Raw genomic sequence first — 17765 nt, forward strand, 5'->3', positions numbered from 1 at the left:
AAAACATTAAACTCGCTGGGAACTTGGTTGGGTTCAGGTTACCACTCTACCTGCTCGTTCTTTTCTAGCAAAGCGTCTCAAATCCTCTCTGAATTTGGAATATCGAGCAGCAGCGGCTTCCTCGATACTCCTTCTACGGCCCCAGGTTTCGGGTTGTCTTTTGAGGAATGCGCCGACAGCGCCCAAGTAGCCTTCATGCCGTAAGAAATACGCCTGCTTTTCTCCGTTGGACCAGAATCTAATAGCGTAGGAGAGAGTGTTCATCGTCTGGCGGTGTCCACGAATAAAGGATCCTCCAAAGTAGATGTGCTTTATTTTGTGTTTTTCGGATTGTAGGTAGGCGATTTGGCCAATGTTGTTACTATGTGGAATATCAAATCAGATTACAAGCCTAATGACGGAAGGGAGCAGCAGGTGGGAAGAATGCATACCTGATTGCGTATAAAAGGCTCCTACTCATATCTTCATGACTGAACTGAGAAGGGTCTGAATCCGAATCACTGTCGTGGTGTGCCATCCCTCCTCTATCCTCAGCATGACGCTCGGCGAGCCGCTTCATCCTGAACACTTTTCCAAAAGTGCTAGCAATGGTAGTAGCCTTCAATCCAATCTTGCCATAGTCGGTGCCGTAGATATCTCCAACGAGCATGTCGACACCGCTGTTGTCGCCTCGATCCGCCATGGCTAGCATTTCATCGAAAGTCCGCACGCCAGTCAACAGAGACATTATGCCCCAAAAGGTACCACCTCCTAGAGAGGTGCCTCCAACACGCTGGAACTGTCTTGGTCCGGATACCTTGACCATCGACACCCCCGAGCCTATATTTACAAGTAGATACGGGTAGACGTCCGGTCGAGGCTCCAAGAACTCGGTTGGAAGGGTTTCGCTGTAGCTGAACACTTCGTTCGGGATTTCGGTGATAAACCAGTCCAGACCTAATGAAGGCGCCATGGTTAGAATCAATCCGTACCAGAGGGTCAATGTATTCATAGGCTGGTAATGGGAGGGAAAAAAAGAAGGGGGGGGGCTTACCGATTATTAGACATTCCATCTCGTCCTCTCGAAGCACATTGATGCCAAGTTCTTCTTTCATATGGTCGTAGTATTTAAACGCCCCACCTCCAGTGGCCATGACACACAGCTCACTAGGATCTGTAGCATAATTCTTCTCGTGAGATTCTTTCAGTTTCTTTATAAATTCGATGCAGAGGTCAATCCGATCAGTTTCGAAATTAATGAAATTGAGGCGTCCTCCGTTGTCTGGTGAATCAATTTCCTTGGAGAAGTAAACCAGCTTTGCCAGCGAGCCTCCGATCTGCGAGAGAGGTCCGGAGTTAGTCTCTGTACAGGATGAACATTATTTCCGTAAAAGGGGTGTCTAATTTCTTCAGTTTTCTTTTGGATTTCCCTTCCTTCTTTCTGGGTGTTGACGGGCTTATAATGCGGGGAGAGAGGGAGGGGAGAATATTATAACATACATCAACCGCAACATGGCTGACGACGCCAGTCTGATGGGGCAGACGGATGTCCTTCCGTTCATAGTAGACACCATCCTTTGCCACGCCATTATTCGGAGAAGACCCCAATTCCTCCTCCTCGTTGACAATGAAAGCGCCCTTAGCATTGATTTTCACGGAGCCAGGGTTCGTGATCGCCTCCTCGATGCATCCTGCGAAACCGCGATCCTCAGAGTACGACGTGCGATGCCTGAGCTGCGGGGCGGGAGCCAGCTCAGTGTGGGATCTTTTGTCGGGATACATGGCGGCTCAAAAGCAGGAGGAAAAGCGATGGATGGTAGTATTGGGCGGTCATTATCCAGAGATCTTTCGTCGGGGCTGGTGGTTGCGGATCGTTTAGTTGGTTGGTTGGTTGGTTGGGTTGGGTTGGAAGATTCGAGTGTGGTTTCGCCGTGCCCACGCTTACGGCGTATATCTCCTTCTGGCCGGGTGTCCATTGAATCGCGCCGAGGAAATCGGAAGTGGAGGAGGGATTGGAGGCCGAGGAAACGACGTCTGGGACTCGGGACGGGACGGGACCGATTTGCGGCGACGCTGCACACATCGAGGAATGCAGGTTTCTGCGGAGAGATATTTATGTTGAGATTTTGGCTGAACAACCCGTGGGTGGTCTCTTGCGTGCGACACATATAACTACTACTTACTCATCCTGAGCTCCTCATTGGGCAACGGGCCAGAAATAATAAGTCAGCCACGAGCTTCAACTATGGATTGGTTAACTAGCTACATTATTGACTGATAAAAAAAAAAATATCAGGTATTGGTGTCTATGGTTAATTCAACAGCAGCAGGTATAACAAATGTTTTTGAAATTGTACAGTGCCACGGTACTTTTTCAATGCTCCGAAAACTATGCCAACATGAAGAAAAAATTCTACAGGGCCCTGGAGTTGAATAACTAGCTGGAGATGTATCCATTATCTGTATCTATATCGCGGATGTATGCATAACACGTACATTTCCTGATATAAATGTGCCGCTATTTGCTTAGTTACTGTGGCTGGTCTCAATCTGCTCCTCTGTCGTTTCTCAGAACAAATCCCCCCCGGGGGCTGATATTCGAAATGATCCCCCTCTTGTGTTCTTCTGCTTGTTGTGTACCTCGCACTTGGCTTTTTGTTTTGATATCTCCCCTCCATCGCGGCTGCTTTCCCCTCCGCCAACTGAGTAACACGCGACTGCAGTTAGATGTCTCCTGCAAACGGATGATTTGATGGCGTTTACAAAGAAACTGTTGCAGGTGTGCCAGAGGATCAACCATGGATGGAATTTGGTGCATCCTATGGCATATGAATATAAATCATATAATTCTCAACAACAATCACAACAAACAACAACAGGGCTCATCCATGCTGTCTCTGCTATACCCAAAGGACCTTCTGGCATATCCCCTTTTAGATGCTTTGCAAGGAGCTGCAGAACTCGACATACCTTTCTGAGAGCTCTTCTAGACCGCTTGCCTCTCACGTATTTTTATCTATCTAAATCTCCCGTTGTTGGTTTATTGCTCTCCAAGTATCATTCTCGGACTCTCAAGGTTATCTCTCCCGTCATTAGAAGATGAAATCTCTGTGCCTTCTGTTTCTAGTCTGCTGGGTCAACGCACACATCCTTTTCGACCACCCCCCTCTTAAATGTGATCCAATTTTGCCGGCGTTTCAAGGATGCTTCCGTGGACAGTATTGCTCGCCGCGCGGAATGTGAGTATCCTATTTTGGATCCTGGGCCTCATTTGCTACAGCTGTAGTTGCTTATTATTGCTCTCCCAGATGCGAGGTTGATCACCGCCACACCACAGATGGACCAGACGGACCACCAGTATCAACAGGATCAACAGTATCAACAGTATCAACAGTATCAACAGTTCGAAAATCTCCTTCGCCGACACAAGAGACTGTGACTGCGACTCTACCCCTGACAGCTGACCCGGTGGGGCCAATGCGACGAGAGGTCGAAGATGATGTCTGCTACTCCGAGGGTGGCCCTGTTGACGCTACAGCAAACCGGTTAACAAGGCATGCCAATGTTCTTGAACAATCTCGGTATGTTTTCTCGATCCTATATTTTTGGAGCCAGAAACTTTCGTGAGATCCACACCTGTGGATGTTGCATTGCTTTTCTCCCGCATTGAGGGAAGAGATATTTGAAGAAGAGCCATGAAACGCAGGACAGGATATCGATCGCAAATCGGATCTCCCTGTGTAACTGTGCTTAAACCAACTAACAAGCGATATAAAGTTCGTCTAAGATGGAAGTTATGCACAACAGGGCCATATCTGGCGCTAATACCCACGCTTTGATCGAGTCTCTCGAAGGTGTGAAGCCACATCCAAAGCTGCAGAACAGCAAGGCCCGTGAGAATAAACCGAGGCAAGAGGAGATAGGAGCAAAGCCCATGGAACTCAAGCAAACCGCTGATGGTCTCTGTGGGCCAAAAAATGGTAATACAATTTGCGGAGCCTGGCCTGGAGGGAGCTGTTGTTCCCCATATGGAGTAAGTTCTTTTATGGCAGAGGTCTTGATGGCTGAAATTCGGCTGACACTCTTTAAGTTCTGTGGAAGCTCCTCGTCCCATTGTGGTCCTGGTTGTCAGTCAGGGGACTGTGAGCAACAGAACCTTTTCGAAACGCTTAGTCCCATTACATATCAGCCAGGCACAGTACGCGGGAACTTTCGACTGGTTGGTCAGTCTGGGGTTCCTGCAATGTCCGCAGCTCTTATGAGTAACGGGCGAGTGGTTTTCGTCGACAAGGTCGAAAATTATACACAGCTGGTGCTACCCAATGGCCAGTATGCATATTCGTCTGAATATGACCCAGAAACAAACCAGGTGGTGCCTCTAAGTTATAAGGTTAGGACAACAGAGGGATCTGCTATTCCCATTCTTCCAGCGCTAACATGATAACAGACAAACGCCTTTTGCTCTGGTGGAGCATTTCTGATGGACGGGCGGCTGGTTAACATTGGTGGGAACTCGCCGTTGGCAATGGATCTTACGGTTGGTGACGGGTTCCGAGCAATTCGATACCTAACACGACCGCTGGACAGTAACATGATGGATGGAGCCTCATGGGAGGAGCCTGGCAACCAGCTTTCGACGAACAGATGGTATGCAAGTGCTCAGATTCTTCGTGACGGCTCGCTCTTTGTTGCTTCCGGTAGTCTCAATGGACTCAACCCATCCGTAATAGCAAATAACAACCCGACGTACGAATCACTCGATAAGAATGGGGTTTCTGATGGTAAAAGCGTCATATTTCCTATCCTCGAGCGAAACCAACCTTATTTCATGTACCCATTTCTCCATCTTTTAAAGGATGGCACTGTCTTCGTGTTTGTGTCGCGGTCGGCAGAGATTTTCGATGCATTTGCTCGAAAGACAGTTAAAACACTGCCTGACTTGCCAGGTGATTACCGTACGTATCCAAACACCGGAGGAAGTGTTCTTCTTCCTCTTAGCGCCAAAAATGGATGGGAACCTGAAGTTGTAATTTGCGGTGGAGGAGCGTTTGTCGAGATAGACAGCCCAACCGATCCAAGTTGTGGACGTATTAAACCCCTATCGCCAGATCCAGAGTGGGAGATGGAACTGATGCCCGCAGGTAGAGTAATGGTGGAAGGAATGATGCTTCCTGATGGCATGATACTTTGGGTTAATGGCTGCAACCGTGGTTCGCAAGGATTTGGCATCGCCAAAGACCCAACTTTTGATGCCTGGGTCTACGACCCAGAAGCTCCTTCAGGCCATCGGTGGGGTATCGGTGGAAAGTCTGAAATCCCACGGATGTACCACTCTGTTGCACTTCTTTTGCTGGATGGCTCGGTTATGATTGCGGGATCAAACCCCGTGGAACAACCTATTCTGGTAGCCAACCCGGACATTGAGGAGCAAGCATACGTGACCGAGTTCCGAGTAGAGATATACACGCCACACTATCTTCTGGAAGAAAAGGGTAAAAATCGGCCATCTGGTGTCGTATTGTCTGATAAGCGTCTACCAGCAAATGGCAAACAGTTCACGGTAGAATTCAGGGCCAATGGGGAAGCTGAAGATGTGCGTGTTGTGCTCTATCACGGCGGGTTCGTAACCCACTCTTTGCATATGGGACATCGGATGTTATATCTGGAATACGAAGGATTTCGACCTGGTCGCAAGAAGCAGAGAATTCAGGCTAAGATGCCTCCGGATAGCAACATTGCGCCGCCTGGGCCGTACGTGGTGTATATCGTGGTTGATGGGATCCCGAGTGTTGGGCAGTTTGTTATGGTCGAAGTTGATAAGTGAAGAATTTGGTGCTTGGGGTTCTTTTCTCTTTCCTTCGTTCTTTTATCCACTATTCTCCTTTGTTTCTTTTCATACTCGCTCCTTCATACTTTGTATTCTTTCTGGAGAGATTTGGCGTTGGATGTCGGGCCGCATCTTGTTGGCATCATTCTCCGGTAGCTCTGCACGGCTCTACACCTCTTAGTTTATGGTAGACTCGATTACTGAATTGAGAATGGAACAACTGGAATGCTATCATGTCCGGACTTCCCACTCATTACTATGGCGATCAGGTTTCTATCTTGAACTTTGAGATTCCCGGATGTAAAGGACCTCCGTTCCTTGTTGACTTTGTTAACTAAAGTTAAAAAGTTGGCCGGAGAATCAATAATCCGACCATAACTAACTACCACGAGGATTCTCATCCTTCAACCTTTGAATACTTTCAACGAATCGAACCACATAACTATCAGGTATATGTCACTGAAGAAACGATTTGCCGGGCGGGGTTATACATCCAATGGACCCATTTCACAAGCTTTTCAAAATCCTAGGCTGATGATGGAGTTTACTGGGTTAACTACCCATTTGAGATAGTTAACGTAAACCTCCTGACCAGCATTTAATCTTTCTTTTTTCTTTTTTCTTTCTTTTTTTTCTGGCTGAATTTCGCTGTACTGGCTTCTATAGAGTCTTTAAGGATATCCTTCTGGTTTAATAATTTTACTCCCTTTTATCCCAGGGGATTCCGCGTGGCTTTGTCACCTGCCGCCGGAAATGCGGTGGGAGCGTGCTGTTCTTCTTAGCTGGGCACGTATCTTCTCAGATCCTCTGGGTCAGAAGAATCCGTCTTTTTACATTGCGCTTTGCAAAGAGAAATATCATGCTCCACACATTGCTACAGAAAGTATGAGATAGGTATATATTCTCATTTTTGTGATTGTTTTCTCTTTGGTTTCAAGCAGGTTTAAAGCATCTTTTGCTCTTCTGGAAGTGACCTCTGTACCTCTTTACACACATCATCATCACCATCATGAAATTCATGATGACATTATACCTGTGAAGCACAATCATACATCGCCTCCCTAGCAATGGACGAGGACCAGAAAACTTGCAACACATGAATGAGAACACTTCTCTCTTTCATCACAATCTTCTCCTCCTCAACCATTTCAATTCTATGATCTTCCTTCCGCTTTTCCTTGAAACTTGAGGGTTTTTCTTCTTGCTCTAGGTTCTTAGACGCACCCGTATCGCACCCTGCTCTCTTTGCTCTTTGACGTTTCTCTCCTCGTTCGCGTCAGCTCAAAGAAATCAACCTTCCCAGCTCTGAGAGTGAGTATATCCCCTGCTTGTGTCGCTGTGCAGGCTCCGGCTGGCCCGTCCTCCATACCCACTCTCACCGCTGGAGCTCCTGGACTGGCCGAGATAGGGCTCTATTGGGACTCACTGCCATTCCTCTTTCTGCTGTTTGGAAGTAGTATTCCACTATATACGGTGTTTTCTATGAGCTGCTTTGAACATATCTTGATATAAGTGCGGCTTGGCTTTACGCGGAGTTGAATGTGTTTAATTTATGGCTGGTAGAAAGTCTTATTCTACTGGAATTTGGCTCTCTAAAGGTTATTGGTGTGCCGCCACATTCCATCTCCATCTTTTAATCTTGTGTGACGATTCCCATTCATTAAAGGCGATGGTCTCCCACGCTGTTTCTGGTTGTTGCTTTTGTTCTGGTTGAACCCTTTCTTATATTCGCATCCATCACTCTCAACTGGGCCCCGCATACAAATACTTTAATATCCTTTCCAAACTTATACCGGTCTTGAACTCACAGCTGGCTAATCTCGCCAGAAGGTCAAGGTCAACATTCAAGATGTCGGAGAACGTGGCAAACTTTGGTGTTCAGGAAATGGCAGAGGCCATCCACCAGGCCGCAGGCCCTGGAGGCAACTGGAATGAAGAGGCTGTCGCTCTGGCTCGTGAAAAGGGATGGGCTCCTCCTCAGCATTGCGATTATGATGCTTACACTGGTGAGCCCAAAACCTGCTGACGGCGGTGATGCAACTGAGCTCCCGGGGTGGGCTTCCAGCGCGCAGCCAAATATGAGTGGAAGGAGGAATATGGCGATGTTGAACCTCGGAACGAAGAATTGGAGGAAATGCTGTTCCGGAATGAATTAATCAATCGTGTGGGAAATCACTTTGATCGGTATATACTATTAAAATGTTGGGAGTTGATTGTGCAAAGCTGATTGCTTCTAGACTCCGCGATATCAAGGTAACAGCTGAAACTACCAATCAGCCTGATCCTGTCAATAGTTTAAGTTCCCTCCCAACATGTGCAACCAATTTGCGTTCTAACAAGACGATGTAGTTTGATGATGCTGGACTGCATCCCGTCATGCGTGAAAACGTCAAGCTATGTGGCTATCATGTTCCCACCCCGATTCAAGCGTACTCCATCCCGGTCATTTTGACTGGAAATGATCTCATCGCTGTGGCTCAGACCGGTAAGTCAAATTCCTCATTAATCTATGAATTAAATATTGTTGATACAAAGAAGGGTCCGGGAAAACCGCTGCATTTCTGATTCCCGTCTTGTCGAAGCTAATGGGCAAAGCAAAGAAACTTGCGGCTCCCCGTCCCTATTTTGGCAACGGGTTCAACGAGGCTTTGGACTCTGTTCGTGCAGAGCCTCTGGTTCTGATTGTTGCTCCAACTCGTGAGTTATCCACGCAGATCTTCGACGAGGCCCGCCGCCTTGGCTACCGCTCTATGCTGCGTCCCTGTGTTGTTTATGGTGGTGCACCAGTCCGCGAACAATGTATTGAGCTTCAGAAGGGTTCCGACGGGTGGATATAATCACTCAGATGTCGGGACCTGAACAAACGGCATTTTTCGACAAGGCTGATTGCAGTCGTTTGCTGTTGTTTATGAATGCTAGACTCTTGTTTCTATCGAAGGCTTATCGCTACACAGCCAGCTCTAACGTTTTACGCATATCCATACCTTCCTTCACACTCACCGTCGCTCTTCCACAAACACCATCAACGCAGACAAGTTTCTTGCAATTCAACCCTCTCAGGAATGGAGGATAAGAGGGGAGGGAAAGGAAAAAAAAAAAAAATTGGGTACAATAAATGGGCAACCCTCGACAATTGCTCTCTCGATTTTTGTTTTCTTCCTTGTTGGACTTTGACGACTACCTACTGCCACTGTGGATTGGAAATGGAGAAGGAAAATCATTTAGGGGTATTGAATTTCTGATGTTGGTGTGAGGGTGAGGGGTGTGGCATTGTTTAAATGTTTATCTCCCTTATTTCTGTTCTTCCTGCTGTTTCCGGCTTTTATGGTTTCAACAACTTGCTGTTCGATTGAATGGGCTTCAGACAATGTTGATGGATGCGGTTGGAATGGGCTTGTTAAACTCTCCAAGAGGTTTGTTTTATTTTTGATTGCAATTTGAGTCTGATAACCAAGTCACCACCTCGGTAGGAAGGCTGAAGTTTAGGGAAATACATTTTTAACAACCTCAGTACCTGTTGAGTTATCCAGCGGAATTTAATTGTTCCAAAGTAGCCAGTGTTTGGGGGTTGTTATTTAGAGAAATTTTTCACCGCCGCTTCCTGGGAGAACACATCAAAAAAAAAAAAAAAAAACACATCACAAACACATCACAAACACATCACCCTCAATTAGCCAGACTATGTGACTTCCTACAACGGCTCAGGTGCTTGTTTCCAAGGCTACTCTGGCCTTTTTCGACTTGCCGCGATTAGGCTACCTCATCCATCACCACGTCTGAAACTGTTCTGCTCCCCTCTGATACGCCAGGGATGGCGATGGCCGTGGCCAGGGGACACAACTGTGGGAGCATCAGCAAACGGCGCCCCAAGGGCTCCTTCCAGCCATTGCTGTGCATCTGCGACTGAGGCGAGGACAGATTCTCCCTGCGCAGGAAGGAGGATCCTGTTGCTCGGTGCTTGTTCTCATGTTCTATCTTGTTGTAAACCTGCCTTTGTTTACACCCCTGGATTGTGACATGATGCCATATGGACAACTTTTTTTTCACTTCTTCATATTCTCGCCTACTTCTATGTCTCCTACGTTATCGATACACGTCTGTTTTGTACTCGTGTAGCGACTATTGAGGTGCTCCTGTTGGAGTTTATCCAGTTTCTGAAAAATTCACAGTGGGATTTGGTTGCCCTGGTGGTGAGAGAACGCACTTAAAAACTCGTACCCTCTGTTTTGTTTTTGGCCAGAACTGCAAATGTTCTCCATATTATATGAACGACAAGTGATATCTTCGTCGATAATGGGCTTCTCCAGTATCTTTGTTTTATTCTCCAGCAGATGCACTGTTCTCTCTCTTCTCCTGACAGCCGTAGCAGCCTCTACCGTCCCCCATGTTCCACATCCACGCGCACCTTCTGGACAGGATCCTGTCCTTGTCATCGACACGTTCAGAAACGGGGGCCGGAATGACCTAGATGCCTGGCATGGTATTGGTGAGGACATGCCGATAAAATGGGGAAACGGTTATGTGAAACTCTTTCCCATAAATGCTGAGCAGAACTTCCACACTCAGCTCTCAAGATCATGTTTCGACCTTACCCTTTACAAGGATATGTTTCTGCACATCGTCTGCGAAGGTGGAAGTCATTTTACCGTTTCCCTGAGTCAAAACAACGCCCAGTGTGACTCCTTAAAGAACCCCTATCCGGAAACGTGGGATGACGTGGAGGCGGGCAGGTACATGCAAGGCAATAACATCTACATCCCCATCTCACATTTCAATATCGACTATACACGTTCTCTTTCCGTGTCGTTTAAAGGTTTCTACATGCTGGAAAAATTGAAAGTGACAAAAGTGGAAATCACTGCGACGAAGCCGGATGGGCTCCCAATTCCGGAGAAGTTACCTACCGGAACTCTGTGGCAGCGATGCAAGCGCCCTAATTCCTTCGCGTTTGGCATTGACGATGGCTCCCCCGAATTGGGGCGGGAGATCATGGAAATTTTGACCTCGGAAGGGATCAATGCGACATTCTTCTCAGTAGGAAATGGTTTAGCGGTTCCTAGCTCCGGGTGGAGTGATATCTATAGAGAGATGGCTGCGAGGGGGCACCAGATTGCGCTGCATACATGGTCGCATCCTCCGTATGTCGTGTTCACTCTCGGGAGAATCAAATGGTCTGTGTGCCGCCTGCTGACGAGTAAACAGGATGGAAGAACTCAAAACGATCGAGGAGATCGATGAAGAAATTTCTAAAGGTCTCCAGATAATCAAGGAGGAGTTGGGATTTACAAGTAAGCCTAATTTAATTTCTTCCTACTTCTCCCTTCTCCTAAATTATTATCTCTACGAAATCAATCTCATCATATCATTTCTTAGCTCGATACTTCCGCCCGCCATATGGGATCATTGGAGCGCGTACCCGCCAACGACTTGCTGCACTCATCAAGGATCCTTATATCATTCACTGGAGTGTTGATATCCAAGACTGGTTGTGGGCTGGAACTCCCACTCCCGAAAAACAGGTTGAAGCTTTCCAGAATGACGTAGATAGAGGTGGTGACCTGGTGGTCATGCATTTCCTCAGTCAGGATACAGTAATGTACACAAGAGACGTGATACAAATTGCGAAGAATACAGGTAAACGGATTATGAGGGTCGACCAGTGTATGGAGGACCCGGAAGCGCCCCCGCTCGATTAGAAGAATATACTCCCACAGCTCTTGTAAAGTTCGTGAGTTCGAAAGGTCGGCGGAGGTGATCCCTTGATATTTTTTTTTTCTTTTTTCTTTTTCTTTCTTCTTCCATCGTTAATATCATGCTTCAAGTCACTTATTTCCCTGCGCTGGAAATTGATGGGATGGAGGTGTCTTGGATGTTTTTGAAATTGATTTTGCTTAAATTCTGTGTGACCAGAGGGTGTCAGTGTTGATATCCTTATTGCAGGAAGCACCTGCTGACACGAACAAACACTATTTGATTCACGCGTTTATGTATCCGGAGTTGAAGGTCTAGCCTATGATATTAGAAAAAATGGAGAAATAACAAGGTTGAAGCTGGGAATGGGACAGTCGTTGAGAGTCCGTCCTATTTGAAGAGAAGAGTAGTTGATCTCTAACAAAACCAGTTTGTATCTCAACCAACAAACATTAGTTATTGTTTTTCCGCAAGCAATTCCACACCACAAGAAACTTCAATAACCCCGTTTTATCAATCTCTCAAAATTGGGTTTAGAAACATGGATACCCAAAAGGCAATTGTACATAAATTTATCTAATACTATAATCAGAGAGAAAATCAAATTTTAACGGGCTGTATCTATCATAATAAATGTGTCTCAAAAGTCCAAAAAGTTCAAGATTCAAGAACCCCACATACAAATCTCAACAGCCAACTAGACCACATCCATCCGCTTCTTCCCCACACGTGCCGCCTCGATCATATCTGAATGCTTCTTCTTCAGCTCCGGAATGATCAAACTTTCAATCTCCACCATCTGATCCGGATGCGCTTGCGCTGCCACCGCCACACCACCCTCCTTTTTCTCCCCAAGCGCACCCGCAACAGGCCGCGTCTTTGAGCTCAGCGGCTTCGCCGTGGCTGCATGCGATGTCGCCGCCTTCGGAATCCGTATCCAGCGCTCAGAGATCTGCCCATTCGGCTTCCGACTGACAAACACAACCTCCCACTTGCGCGTCGAAAGCAAATTGCCAATGACAAGGTCGTGCGAGTAGCGTTGCAGCGCTGTCTCCGCCTTGGAAATCAGCAGCGATGGATCCGTTTCCAGCTTAAAGCTGACAATCATGCTTCCCTGCGGCGCCCAGCCGTCCACGAGGCTGAGGAGGAATTTCGGAACAGGATCCAGGTCGACTATCAGTTTCTTCCCGTGCGTCGGGGGCTGTGGGTCGTTGAAGCCTGTGTATATGTCGTCGACCGGGATGGTGTCGTGCCTGTGCGTCACGTGGGGCGGCGGCGGCGGCGTCGTCGTCGTCGTCGTCGTCTCGTTCGACGATTGGATCTTGTGCTCAACCATGCGATCGCGCGGGATGAAGAAGTCAGAGACTGCCGCGGCGAGGTAGAAAAGAGCATTGGAGCCCAGAGGACGCATGGCGATGGCTATCGAGCGGAGTTCGTACAGATATTCCGTCACCGTTACGTAGGGGATGAGCAGCAGGAGGTGGTTCTGCTTCGCGTACCGGTACTGGCGGAGCACTTTACGCATTTCATCCTGGTATTCCGGGCGGACGACGATGGCACCATGATCTGGATTGCTTTCATCATGTTCTGGAGATGACGACGGCGGGGCCTCCGCCTCGTCCATAAAATCTAAGAAACAGTTGGTTGAGTGGCTGTAATGCCGCGAGTACGGGAGAAGGCTAAATTGGCGGTGCAGGAATATCACTGCGTAATCTTCTTGGAGGAAATATTCAGCGGAAGTAGCTCCTCGTGTCCCTGCGGAAAAATTATCGATGAAGCGCACCGTTTGCGTTTCCAGTGGTACGGTGGTTCCACCGGATGTGACCAGGACCACACGTCTGTTTGCTGCTAAATGAAGCTTTACGAATTCTTCGGCTTGAGCGCGGTGAGCTTGGAGATCTCGTGGTGGCGGATTGGTTTTAAAGTAATCAGACTCTACCGCAGTTGGCGAGACGTCTTCCACCTTGGTGCTGGGTAGTGGCATTTTGGATGTTGTCGTCAGGGACAGAGATGCGCCGCTCGCCAAGAAGTCCCGCCGCCCTCTGTCTCTGGGAAGCTGGTGCTGGGGGCAGGGACACAAAGAGTTGTGACAGTCCAAATGAAAATAGTCCTATAGTATTTTCTCTCCCCTCTAAGTGGATGGTGTGATTCTATCTTTCTCTCAGATGCTACCACACCTTGAAGAAAGTCCTCTGATAAATCAAATCTGCGAGGACTTCCGATCGAGGTGGGGCACCCACCACGGTCAGATTGAGAGGTAACTATACAGCACACCACAAGTTCAATTCATCCTGCCCATGTCAACCAAACACGGACTGAATTTGTTTTCTAGTCTCGTCTTCTGCTGCAATACAAAAGAAGGGTCTTGACCCTCAGGTTGCGGAGGTCCGTTTTAACTTCTGATGTCTCCGGTTTGCGGAAGAAACAAAGTTTAGCCTCGGAAGTTCACACAGACCGAGAGAACCCATGACACAGTGACGTCATGGCGTTTTCAGCCAATTAACCGCATCACGTGATATATCTCATGTATAAAAGGTTTTAAAGAGTCCCAAGGGGTCCAAGATGCTGCCGCAGTTAACTATACACCCTTCAGCATCAATATTTGATACGATGCCTTTTAAATGTTCAAAACGACTTCAAATTTCTCTAACAGCAGTGTATTCTTTGTATTCGGCTCTTTGATTGGTTTACCTAAATTTATCACAAATATCTACTTTTGAGTGCCTGGCTGATGGTGCTCATCCGGCTTGCAACCCCGCCCCGCTGCATCGTGCTTAGGAGTGCTTCTTCAAGCGCAGACTGAGTTAAGCTGGCATCTAGACATTGTAGCGAAATTAGCAGCGTATTAAAGGAGATTAGATAAACGTTAACCGACTAGAAACCACATACCGTCCAAGTCACTGAAGCTGCTACCCATGCTTGGGGTTTCATCACTTCCCTCCTGACCACCTGTGCGTCGACGAGGACTAAGTCTGGATAGCTCTGCTGCCCTTCTCGGGCTGAGAGATGCAGGATGGCGGAGTGGTTGAGCTCGTTCATTCGCTGCAGTACCGCTGGCGAGTCCTGAGCTTCCCAAGCTGGTTGAAGAATCGATTGTAGAGGCCTTCGCTAATGGTAGTGTTGTTACTTCTGAATGCGTGTGTGGAAGCCGGGGCCTTTCTAGCTGCAGACGAAGAGTTGCACTCGGGTCGTGCCCAGCGTCTTCTGTAGAGGGCATATTACGCGTACTTAATGGCAAAAATGCCGGCGAGTCGTCTTCATCCTCGTCAACGCTATTGCTTCCCTTTTGAACGGAGAATCTACCAAATCTCTTGAATGGCGGTCCTCGTCTTGCTGCTTCTTCCTCTCCAGAGACAGAGGAGGAGGATGACGAAGACAGGCTAGCTGGCTCCGAGATTGCCTGGCCTAAGGGCGGTGATGTTAGTGGTGAGGAAACGGCGTTGGTCTCCTTTTTGAACTTTGGTTGAATACGAATGATGGAATCAGTACCGGGTGGTCGGGGTGATTGAGCTCTTGTACCTGCTGTGGGTAAATTTGGGCATGGCAGAACTGGGCAAGGTTAGCCAGGCACCAACACATCTTAGGAACGGACAACCTTTAGATTTGTTTGGAGTAGGAGGCGGCGCACTTGGATCCGGTTTCATTGCATGACCTTCCTTTGGGCATATCGATAATCTTGATGGTACTCTTGAATCTGCACATCACTTAGTACACAGTCGAAATAGACTCCTTATGGCTGAATAACATACTACTGCTTCCTCCTCGCTTCATCGGTTGGCCGCCAATGCCACCGCTCCCAGATATGGATGCGGGAGCAGGTGAGTTTGAAGCCGAATGAGGATTTCCAACTTTTTGTATTTGAGCCCGAACCTGAGAGAGCTGGCGGTCATAGAGCCATGCCGCTTGTTGAAGAAGGAATGGTAGTGTCACGTTAAAATGTTCCGCCCTATATACTATTAAAACTCCGCAATCAGATAGACACTGTGAATATACATACAATGCTTTCCCTAAAAATACAGTTACACAATTAGCGGAAATGAGCCAAGGGGTAAATAAACGCCCGGGAATTTCACTAACAGTCAATGTCATTGCCCTTTGAGGGTCGTGACAGAATATCCCACAACGCATGATCCTTGGCGACGCTCCATTCTACCTATCGAAGTGTCAGAAAAAAAATGTCCCAGCCAGTGCATTCTCAAATAGACATACTGGGGGAGGATCAACAAAGTCTCCTCTTGGAAATGGTAGTCTTATAAAAACAGTGAAATGTGGATCCATTTCTGCAGGCGGAGGGCCCATGATGGAAAGCTGGGTAAGCGCCGTAGCTCGGTGGCGATTTCGTGATAGAGAGCGGCTCGGCGAAAATAAAACAAAAGATACGATGGCAATTTTCCCTCAGCTATGCGATTATAAACAAAAGAGGTCAAGAGCTTTTATGGAATTTGAATATCGTTGTTAAACAACCACCCTCGGCGCTGAACTCTTTCGCAAAGGAATGACGGTGCAAGGTCGAATGTTTGGTGTGAGGAATCTCGGTCATTTGAGCTTGGGGTCAAATTAAGGTTAAACTTTCTGGAACTGCCCCTGTAGACCATGAGTAAAATATTACTAAGCAATCCCTGAATGGATGAAGGAAAACTTGGTTCCCACGGTTGTAAAATTATGACGTGAGGAGAATTGACGTTTTATTCATCCACATCAACTAAAGTGGATAGACACAGGAAGTCTTAGGTCTGGAGGTAGCCGCTAGGCGCCTCCCTGAAGAGGTTAATACCAGATTGAGCATTGGGATGTGAGCAATCAAAGTTGTCCAGGCAGTTCTCTGCTCCTAGAGCGATTTCCATGTTGAGGTGGATAGTGCCACTATATCGGCGCCTCTGTCGAACATATTAAGCAGAGTATCCGGGCTTGATATGTATTTAACAGAGACGATTATCTATTACCGATAGCGATTGACAAAATTAATCATGTATACCAATACTCCCTTTGAACGCCTTAATGGAAGGGATGTGCGAAGCACAATCACAGCGTCCAAGCTTATAGCCGAAGGAACGAGAGTATTGGAACGTTTTGCTCAGATAGATGGAGACCTAGTCCTTCTCGATGGGAAGATATATCAGTTACAGACAGAGAGGGTCATGTGAGACGCATTCATGGACAATCAAATTCCAGCGATGTGGCAACTCATTTCTCCCCCACGCACACCCGAGTCCAACCAGACGCCGCAGGACAAGAAATCAATTGATGAAATCCTTACATCAATTAATGCCGCAAGCTGACATTCTCTTCGTATCATATCGTAGTAGAGCAAATTCTCATCGATGATGATTCGAGGGCAGCAGCATAACGGGCAACCTCTGTCGGACCTTGATAGTAACCAGCGCGTCAATTATGAAGTTATCGAAGGTTCTGTTGTTGGGATTCTGGTCCCCAGGTGCTTGGCAGGGGTTCTTGTTGCGGGACATCATCTTCATTTCCTTTCCAGTGATTGCAAGCGAGGGCACGGTTTGGGTCTGAGCGTAGATAATGCCATGATTGGTATGGCTATGGTATGTAATGTGCATAGTGAATTGCCCACACCTATAGAGTTTAGCTTGGAAAGCTGGAAGTAGAAGATGTTAGCATCAAAAAGGTTGAGGGGTACAGTTTCATTTTGATAGATGGTGTGATTGAATGCAGTAATCTACATTCTGGCACAAATATCACTATCACTTATGTGTAGATAAGTGTCATAGTAAGATTATCAAACATGCAGAGTGTGGGATCTCATTGGCTTAGAAATCATTCATCATTGTTGTCGTCCTGTAGTTCCCTGCAGATTTTTGTGACTTATTTATAATTACGAGTTGCCCCTTCACTCCCACGCTCTTGTATGTCTGTCTTTCACTGCTAAATTACTTGCAAAACTCAATTTGGTGGTGTGTTTTAGAGCTACTAATTCCAAATTTCGCAAAAATAAGAAAGAAAAAGGGTAAGAGGGAGTTTTGACGCGGTTTTTGGTGGATATTCATTAATGGGACTAGGTCCGATTCTCACACAAAGGTAATCCATATCTGACAAAGATTGATAAGTGAGTTTCCACATGTAATATTTGGTGCAAAATAAATAACCATATAAGGTCATGTTCAAAGATTTCCTCCTGTTGGATAACAATATTGTCTTTCAAATACAATAGTATGAATGCCAAGAGGACCAGATCAATTTTAGATGCGCTCTCAAATATGATGATTAATCCGTCCAATCCGCGGTGCATAATTTGCTGTCAGAA

General features: G+C 47.0%; 7 protein-coding genes across 7 annotated transcripts; 4 read left to right on the top strand and 3 right to left on the bottom strand.

Annotated features, from left to right (window-relative positions):
- Nucleotides 1-33: 33 nt before the first annotated feature.
- Nucleotides 34-1761, bottom strand: PADG_03350 (pantothenate kinase; the record flags this gene model as incomplete). Its single annotated transcript, XM_010760531.1, has 4 exons — nt 34-361; nt 432-936; nt 1034-1316; nt 1480-1761. The coding sequence occupies 4 exons, from the start codon at nt 1759-1761 to the stop codon at nt 34-36; spliced, it is 1398 nt and encodes a 465-aa protein (XP_010758833.1).
- Nucleotides 1762-3078: 1317 nt separating this feature from the next.
- Nucleotides 3079-5803, top strand: PADG_03351 (uncharacterized protein; the record flags this gene model as incomplete). Its single annotated transcript, XM_010760064.1, has 5 exons — nt 3079-3218; nt 3288-3560; nt 3757-4012; nt 4070-4369; nt 4427-5803. 5 exons carry the CDS (start codon nt 3079-3081, stop codon nt 5801-5803), a joined length of 2346 nt encoding a protein of 781 aa, XP_010758366.1.
- A 1852-nt stretch (nt 5804-7655) lies between these two features.
- PADG_03352 (uncharacterized protein) lies at nt 7656-8643 on the top strand (the record flags this gene model as incomplete). The annotated part of the gene is made up of 5 exons (XM_010760065.1): nt 7656-7812; nt 7852-7990; nt 8044-8092; nt 8156-8291; nt 8342-8643. 5 exons carry the CDS (start codon nt 7656-7658, stop codon nt 8641-8643), a joined length of 783 nt encoding a protein of 260 aa, XP_010758367.1.
- Nucleotides 8644-10099: 1456 nt separating this feature from the next.
- PADG_03354 (uncharacterized protein) lies at nt 10100-11502 on the top strand (the record flags this gene model as incomplete). Its single annotated transcript, XM_010760066.1, has 3 exons — nt 10100-10944; nt 11009-11094; nt 11180-11502. 3 exons carry the CDS (start codon nt 10100-10102, stop codon nt 11500-11502), a joined length of 1254 nt encoding a protein of 417 aa, XP_010758368.1.
- A 692-nt stretch (nt 11503-12194) lies between these two features.
- PADG_11590 (phosphopantothenate--cysteine ligase CAB2) lies at nt 12195-13481 on the bottom strand (the record flags this gene model as incomplete). Its single annotated transcript, XM_010760743.1, has 1 exon — nt 12195-13481. One exon carries the CDS (start codon nt 13479-13481, stop codon nt 12195-12197), a length of 1287 nt encoding a protein of 428 aa, XP_010759045.1.
- A 716-nt stretch (nt 13482-14197) lies between these two features.
- PADG_11591 (uncharacterized protein) lies at nt 14198-15796 on the bottom strand (the record flags this gene model as incomplete). Its single annotated transcript, XM_010760744.1, has 6 exons — nt 14198-14313; nt 14387-15046; nt 15090-15191; nt 15247-15450; nt 15575-15650; nt 15707-15796. The coding sequence occupies 6 exons, from the start codon at nt 15794-15796 to the stop codon at nt 14198-14200; spliced, it is 1248 nt and encodes a 415-aa protein (XP_010759046.1).
- Nucleotides 15797-16821: 1025 nt separating this feature from the next.
- PADG_11592 (uncharacterized protein) lies at nt 16822-17729 on the top strand (the record flags this gene model as incomplete). Its single annotated transcript, XM_010760745.1, has 2 exons — nt 16822-17046; nt 17673-17729. 2 exons carry the CDS (start codon nt 16822-16824, stop codon nt 17727-17729), a joined length of 282 nt encoding a protein of 93 aa, XP_010759047.1.
- Nucleotides 17730-17765: the final 36 nt, after the last annotated feature.

The sequence above is a fragment of the Paracoccidioides brasiliensis genome (assembly GCF_000150735.1).
Source record: "Paracoccidioides brasiliensis Pb18 unplaced genomic scaffold supercont2.3, whole genome shotgun sequence".
In the NCBI taxonomy this organism is placed as follows: Eukaryota; Fungi; Ascomycota; class Eurotiomycetes; order Onygenales; family Ajellomycetaceae; genus Paracoccidioides; species Paracoccidioides brasiliensis.